The 8656-nt window shown below is 35.1% G+C and overlaps 1 protein-coding gene across 1 annotated transcript; it reads right to left on the bottom strand.

The window, feature by feature from the left end:
• Nucleotides 1–5501: 5501 nt before the first annotated feature.
• On the bottom strand, nt 5502–7976 carry LOC145053297 (laccase-17-like). Its single transcript, XM_079001310.1, has 6 exons — nt 7826–7976; nt 7602–7753; nt 7239–7483; nt 6990–7118; nt 5906–6856; nt 5502–5803 (listed from the first exon to the last, which is right to left on the bottom strand). Exons 1-6 carry the CDS (start codon nt 7913–7915, stop codon nt 5673–5675), a joined length of 1698 nt encoding a protein of 565 aa, XP_078857436.1. The 5' UTR covers nt 7916–7976; the 3' UTR covers nt 5502–5672.
• Between the last annotated feature and the right edge of the window lie 680 nt (nt 7977–8656).

Here is an 8656-nt window from a genome sequence, read left to right as displayed (position 1 = left end):
TCAGTCATGGTTTCTTTCAATACATATGTATACACGTATTCTATATATATAAATATGTATTCCAGGGGTGTACGTACGTACGTATGTAACAAAAAGTGAGATAGGAAGTCGTGGGTTGGCAACTAGTTTTGGACAGAAAAATCATAAACAATGTATGTTTCGGGTCGGCCGTTGTCATGGGGACATAGGAAGCATCATTCGAGACAAAAAGTGGTGATGAACACATGCGGTCTATAGATGTTGTGATCAAAGGGAAGTGTGGAATTGAAAGGTAAATCTGGTGGCAAGTTGTGTGTAGTCACCGGAAAATGGAGAGATTAACCGGTGTGCGAAAGAAAAAAGAGGTAAAGACTTCGACACAGGTGGCGTCGCATCAATTATTTTGGCGCGGGAAAGAAAACGGTAGAAGCGGTGGCTTTGTTTTCTTTACCGGTGGAATAATGCACTCGTGTCATAGAAGTGTTGTGCGCGAAGGAATTATGTATGGTGACAAACAACAGCCGGGTGGTAGAAGACTTTAGATGTAACCGAGGCGGAGTCCGAGTGTTTGGGAAAGATCAAAAATCATGGTGGTTGTTGCCTTGGTAAACCATGTGGCTGGAAAAAGTTACAACTAGATTGTGTGGGGTTCGGTAATGATTATAACGGGTGGATCTCAGTATTCAGATGTTGTTGGTTAAAGCAGGTGTTGTCGACGAGCTTTGCAGGTGAAGTAGTTGGTAGGTTGACGGTGAACAAAGGCTATGAATGTGGTGGTCGGTTGTCCCTGAAAAGTTGAGATGGTTTAAGGTGAAGGCTGTTTTGACGAGATAGTTGTTGTGTACGAACAAAGTGAACAAACAACGATTAAGGGGTGATTGTTTGGTTAATCGTGTTTGTTTACACGTCAGTTGATCCAAAACTTGTAGCAAAAGACTTGATCATTATATCTTCTTACACTACTAGAAAAAAGGCCTTTTACGACGCTCATTGCGCGTCGTAAAACGCTCAGACGATGCGCAAATGCGTGTCAACGAAGGCCCTGTCATAAAGAGAGACGACGCGCATTTACGACGCGCATTTATGACGCGCATTTACGACGCGCGGTTACGACACGCAATGCATATCAAGGAAGGCCCTGTCATAAAGGAAGACGATACGCATTCGCGTGTCGTAACCTTACGACGCGCGTGTTAATGACACGCAATGCGTATCAAGAAAGCCTCTGTCAAGAAATGCCATGTCATAAATGAAGATGACACGCATGTTTGCGTATCATAATTTTAAATGTTAAAAAAAAAATATTTTTTATAGATTTACTAATTTTCAAATTAAATTTGCATTTAATGCCTCACAATATAAAATAAAATATCATATACAAAAAATATAATCCATTTCATAAAATTTAATGTCTTACAATTCTATTTCTTACAATATATAAATTTACATGTAAAAACATCTCTACAGTCTACATGTTTCATGCTTGATTTCCATCTTTTATCGTTTTTAAAAACAAAAGTTCTAACAAGGAACCTTCTTTTAGTAATGCAAGTGATGCTCTTGATAAGCTGATATTCTTAAGTGTAACGGATCCCTCATTACTTGGAGATGCTGGTGAGCTTGAAATCCAAATTAAACCTGATCCAGAAAAAGGGACAATCACAATATCATAAGATTACTTACTTTTCTTCATTCTTGAATCTTTCCTCATAAAATACAACTCTACAAGAGATTTATAAACCTTTTTTTACCCTTATATTAAAAGTACAGTAGTAGGCATCAAATGAAATGTACGGTAAATGAGGGAGAGAAGCCACCTCTCAAAAGTAGTCAATTATTGAAATGTACTATTTCCTTTAAGGTTTTCAAGGATAAAATTGACATTTCTCAAGGTTTAGGTATCACTTACCAAATAAAAGCATTTCCGCAGACTAGAGCAATGCATGCATTCCATCGTACACAACAACATTTAACAGTTTATAAGATAGAAGGTAACCAATTAAGGTTGTAATGTTATTTTTCTTTATTTTTGAAATATGAAAGGAAATGGGAATAGATCTTACGTTCAGAAGGTATGACCGATCTGTTAAATTGTCGGCTTAAGCCCACAACAAATTTGCACATAACAATGAATTCCTGCCATGAAAAAACTTTATTTAATAAGATATGATGTCTACCCCATGAAATGGTCCCTGAATCTCCCCTTGAGGATCACAATAGTAAAGACTTAACTGTTCAGGCATGATGCCACTTCTTAACTGTTCACTTGTATTATCCTGCATATTTCTTGTCCAATATTGCTCAGAAGCTGGATTAACAAATACAGAGTTTGATTCATCAACAAGATTTGAATTGATATCAAATGAAGATGGCTGGACCATTCTAATATTAATGCTTTCATATACATGTTCCCATTGCTGCCAATTGGTTGGCATTTGTCGTTACAAGGAGTAGCACGAGAAGTGATAAAACTATGAAAACACAAGGATGCAAATCTTGGTGATTTTTGGATTGTATTGATGCTTTAATTATAACAATCATCCAAACAGCTCCTTAATACTTTAATTATAACACAAAAGTCATAAAACGCTCATCCAAACACCACCTTATACTACTCGACTTCCTCTTTAATACTTTAATTATAACACATAAGTCCTTTTAGGAGTCAAATAGATTATCCGATTAGTCGTAGTAGCGGTCCTTTCTTTTAGGAGTTTTCTCTAGTATTTAAAGATATGTAAGTTGAAGACTTTTAATTGGATGAAATACAAAGAAAATTGCCCAAAAATGTATCTCTTGTTCTCCTTGAAGATTTTTAATTGGATGAAATATAAAGAAAATTGCCTAAAAATGTATCTCTTGTTCTCCTTCTCCTGTACTTGTTTTTTTTTATTATTGTTGTATGAAGCAAAGGTTTTCCAACATTTTAGACTTTCACATTTTCGCTTTTATGATATGGTTTCGATACGTTGAAATAGAATATGAATCTTTATTTTAGTACATGGATATTAGTGTTTTGGTTTTGAAAGTTGAATACTAAAGTTTTGAAACCGAATATTAATATTTTATTAGGTTTTGGAAAATAAAATTTGATTTTCATTCGTGAATTTTGGTTATAGAATAATGATAAATTTAAGACCTAGTATAGTGTGGCTAACTATAATACGGACACCAATTAGAAACAAAAGAATTGGTCTTAGAAACAAAAGAATTGGTCATAATGGCTATAGATGATGAATTTTTAGACCTTCATCAATATTACATTAGCGACAGAGATTCGTCAAAGAGCAAATATATCATGAACAATTTTCGAAATTATAATTTGCCGATAAAATTGACTATTGAGGCAAAAAAAAAGTCCTTTTCTAATTTCTTCACCACCAAGCATGGACATAGGTTACCAACGACTCTTTTTCCTCATGACGTTGGTCATTAGAGGCGTATTACTGAGAGAATTATCCGTCTCTAATACCACAATGTCAAATAACATATTTAAGGATAATATAATATGGAAAACCTAAGTGTCATACTATTGAAACAGTCTCTTTTTATGGCTATGCATGATATATATTTTGTAATAGTTAATTATATTATTTGTTTCTTTTTGTCATTAAGAAATTATAGTATTTGTTGTGCATGTGCTTCTTTTACATATACATATATGACTGGTTGTATGTTGCTAACTTAGCATCACACGTTATTTAATTAGTTATCAGAATCTTAGAAAGTACAAAAGGGTTATATAACTTGGTATTGGTTAACATTTATAGGTGGAACCGTGTAATTTAATTCTTACTAGACGTTGATAGTTATTGTTGTCACTTAATTTCACCTTATCGAAAACGGTTCTACTAGAAGCAATGTGTCATGTAGGTTTTAACAAATGCGGTGGTAAGCCGGGTTTTATAATGGGCTCACATTCGTCAACTTTGCATTTGGCCTGGATGTGATGTCATGTACTTCATTCTAGCCAAGTCATATGATCATTATGGATGTAGTAGTAGTGAACAAAATGTTTTGCATAGATTTTCAAGTGTCCAAAATGCTTAGAATAACATTTGTAATTCTACTTTTATATTCTAATCAACCCAAGATAAAAAAAACAATCAATTCATACGCAAGAAATTGTTAGATTTTATTCAATTATGTACTACCTCCTCAAATGAATTTAATCAACTCACTATAACACATCCAATTAGTGGTGGTAGCGGTCCTTTCTTTTAGGAGTTTTCTCTAGTATTTAAAGATATGTAAGTTGAAGTTTTTTAATTGGATGGAATACAAAGAAAATTACCCCAAAATGTATCTCTTGTCCTCCTTCTCCTGTACTCGTTTTTTAATTATTGTTGCATAAAGCAAAGGTTTTCCAACATATTAGACTTTCACATTTTGGCTTTTATGATATGGGTTCGATACTTTAAAATAAAATATGAATCTTTATTTTAGTACATGGATATTAGTGTTTTGGTTTTGAGAGTTGAATACTAAGGTTTTGAAACCGAATATTAATATTTGATTAGGTTTTGGAAAATAAAATTCGATTTTCATTTGTGAATTTTGGTTATAGAATAATGATAAATTTAAGACCTAGTATAGTGTGGCTAACTATAATAAGGGCACCAATTAGAAACAAAAGAATTGGTCATAATGCATATAAATGATGGATTTTTAGACCTTCATCAATATTACATTAGCGACAGAGATTCGAGAAAGAGCAAATATATCATGAACAATTTGCGAAATGATAATTTGCCGCTAAAAGTGACTACTGAGGCCAAAAAAAGGTCCTTTGCTAATTTCTTCACCACTAAGCACGGACATAGGTTACCAATGACTCTTTTTCCTCATGGCGTTGGTCATTCGAGGCGTATTTCAGAGGGAATTATCCGTCTCTAATACCACAATGTCAAATAGCATATTTAAGGATAATATAATATGGAAAACATAAGTGTCATACTATTGAAACAATACTCTCCTTTTATGGCTATGCATGATATATATTTTGTAATAGTTAATTATATTTGTTTCTTCTTGTCGTTAACAAATTATAGTATTTTTTGTGCATGTGCCTCTTTTACATATATGACGGGTTGTATGTTGCTAACTTAGCATCACCTTAGTTAATTAGTTATCGGAATCTTTGAAAGTACAAAAGGTTATATAACTTGGTATTGGTTAACATTTCTAGGTGGAACCGTGTAATTTAATTTTTACCAGACGTCGATAGTTATTGTTGTCACTTAATTACACCTTATCGAAAACGGTTCTACTAGAAGCAATGTGTCATGTAGGTTTTAACAAATGCGGTGGTTTTATAATGGGCTCCTATTCGTCGACTTTGCATTTGGCACGGTTGTGATGTAATGTACTTCATTCTAGCCAAGTCATATGATCATTATGGATGTAGTAGTAGTGAACGAAATGTTTTGCATAGATTTTCTGGTGTCCAAAATGCTTAGAATAACATTTGTAACTCTATTTTTATATTCTTATCAACCCAAGATGAAAAAACAATCAATTCATACGCAAGAAATTGTTAGATTTTATTCAATGATGTACCTCCTCACATGAATTTAGTCAATCACTCACTATAACACATTCCGATGTTAAGTTGTAGAAAAACAATATATTCACATCCCTCAAACTTGAATTGTTGAAAAAAATTGATTGAAATGTTCCGAGCAAAGGAAGCTTTAACATTTTGGAAGATCAGCCGGTGGAGGTAAGAGCTTTTGGTTAGGTAGTTCTCCATCCAAGACGAGCCATGCCATCTTCAAACCCCAACCGGTATGAACTTCCAAATGGCAATGCATGAACCATACCCCTGGACAATATATAAGAAGAAGAATATATCAATGAAAAACTAAAATAAATCATATATGCACCACAAGAAACCAAACTGACATTACATGCATGAGTAACAAACCTGGGTTGTCCGCTAGAAATCGTATAGCAACCCACCCACCAGAAGGCACACCAACCGTGTTTCTTTCGATAGGGTCCACAAGATTGAAGTTCTTAGGGTCCTTCTTAGGATCGTAGTTTCCAAACCCTTGACCAACAACAAAGAAATTGAAGCCATGGAGATGAAGAGGGTGGCTTTCGGCACCAAGAATGCTGGTATCTTGCATGACCAACTCCACACTAGTATTGAAAGGAAGAACCATGAGTTTTGTACCATTGCTCACAAAGGTGTTATTTGGAGGAGTTCCGGTATAATTAAACCAATGCACTGGGTTGATAGGGAAATAAGGACTATAAACACCCTTCGATTTATTAAAGAAGTGGGACTGGAGAAGGGCAACACTTGGTTGTACGAATGACACATTATTTATGGATGCAGCGAATCTAGCCCCGTTCGGTCCTTGGCAAGTTCTATTTTGCGCACAAGGGGCCGTCCCAAGTCCTACTGTGAAAAATAAATGTTTGTCGATCTTCTGTGGGACATTAGCAGGAAATTTAGAGTTTGCCAAGCTTCGAAGTCTATTTGAAAACTTTGACACGAATGAAGTGTCATTTAAAGATGGTAATGTTGGTGTAAAGAGTGGAAGATTTTTCATCGGAACAGGTGACTCATATTCGAGAATACCAGCAACTGCGGAATTGTCAAAGGTTCCTTGACCCGTTACATATGGTCTAGCAGACATGAGAAAGTTGGCACCGGGAAATTTGGATTTGGTTTTAAGGAGGACGTTGGTGGTTTGACCAGGAGCTAGTATAAGCGTTTCAGTTTTGAAAGGTTTTACATAAATGGCATCAGCCTCAACAACGGTGAGGGTGTGGTTTGCTATGCTAAAAAAGAGTTCATCATTGAGTGCTGCGTTGATCAGTCGAAGGAGGTACGTCTTCCCGGTTTTTACCTTCAGCTTGAATGTGTCTGCAGATTTCATGAGCATTCTCATTCAGTCATGGTTTCTTTCAATACATATGTATACACGTATTCTATATATAAATATGTATTCCAGGGGTGTACGTACGTACGTATGTAACAAAGGCTAGAAATACGGTACCTTTAGCAGAGCAATTGTACAAAGGTCCGGGAAGCCCATTGAAGGTATAGGCATCGGAAACATTTGGACCCCCACCGGTTTGTGTTGCTTGCGAAATTATAGCCTCTGGATCAGTATTGAACCACTCTCCTGTAGACATACAAAATTGTAATTACTCTCATGCATGCAAAACTGATGTAATTAAGTACAACATAGCTACAAGCTTAGAGATTAAAAGATTCAACAAAGTATATATGTACGTAGTTTTACCAAAGATGATGGGAACTTCTTTATAGGGCTTGGTAAAAGGGTAGGGGACATTAAGCTTTGGCAGAATGATGAGAGGACCATAAACACTTGCTCGTAACCATGATATATGTGCATGCCAAAACAATGTTCCTCTTTGTCCAATAACAGTGTAGTTGTACACATAACTCTGGCCAGTTTGTATGGGGCATTGAGTTATGTATGCTGGCCCATCGGCCCATCCACTCCGAAGTTGTCTAATACCATGCCTGTGTATATAGCATGCATGCATCAGAATCATATATAGTACGATGAGATTGTATTTAAAGTAATAATAATACGTTATAGAGCGTTAGAAAATACAAAATGTACAGCTCTTAATTATACCAATGGATTGTAATGTTACTGGAGACATGGTTAGTAACTTTTATAAGAAGCCGATCACCCTCTCGAGCGACAATACGTGGACCTGGAAATTTTCCATTGACCGTAACCATGCTTTTTGTGTGGCACAGTCGTGTCACGTTTTGCAGCTCGATCTGCATGAAAAAATAGATCAACTTGTTGGACTACAAATTAAAATGATAAGCATCATATGTAATGAGACATACGTTAAACTCATAGCTCCTGGTAGTTCCACCAATTGTATACAAAGGAAGCAGTGAAGTTATTGCTAACAATGACAAGAAAATTCCACCCATATCTTTGTGTCTGTCTTTCGTTGAAGATTATGAAAGCTGTTGCTACAGCATGAACCCTGCTATGATATCTGAACATATATATAGGTTGATGTCTAAGGATGATTTTGGCAGAGTCAACAACTCATTCTATTGCATCACCAACCGTTGTTCAAATGCAACTTTAGAGTGCTATCAAAGAGATCATATCCATCTGTCCTTTCAAAACCTTTCCTTCGTCGTAAGGACTAGGTCCCAATCTTAATTGAATATAACATAATACTTTATCTAGTCAAATTCTTAAAAATAAACCTAGTTTTAAAACCACCTACTAGAAAACTTGAAAAGTTGAAAATTCATAATTAACAATATATGTTTTATCCATTATTTTCGGGGATGGAGGAAGCCACAGATTTTTTCGTTGTTGCTAATTACTTCAGGAGAAAATAGCAAATACAACAAATACTAACATAAATAACTCAAATAAATCAATTAATGTAATACATACACATAAAAAATTACAATTACGATCAGGTGAATTTGATTATATAGGCTAGTAAAATAGTACCTGTTCCTTTCAAACAATCTTTTCTTTAACATGCATGTGCCTGCATTGTACATAGGAGAAAAAGACACACAACGAACTTTGTGTGTGTGTATTTTTTTTTTTCGATTTGATTATTAGAATTTTTGTGCATGTGTGCCCGCACGGAGTAGATTTTTAAAATTGTACGTATTTCACATGTTAATTAGAGGAACAAACCA

Source organism: Lactuca serriola, chromosome 5 (genome assembly GCF_051521515.1).
Source record: "Lactuca serriola cultivar US96UC23 chromosome 5, Lser_US96UC23_V15, whole genome shotgun sequence".
Lineage (NCBI taxonomy): Eukaryota > Viridiplantae > Streptophyta > Magnoliopsida > Asterales > Asteraceae > Lactuca > Lactuca serriola.
The sequence above is the reverse complement of the archived record's forward strand: the minus strand, read 5'-3'. Positions and strand labels throughout refer to the sequence as shown.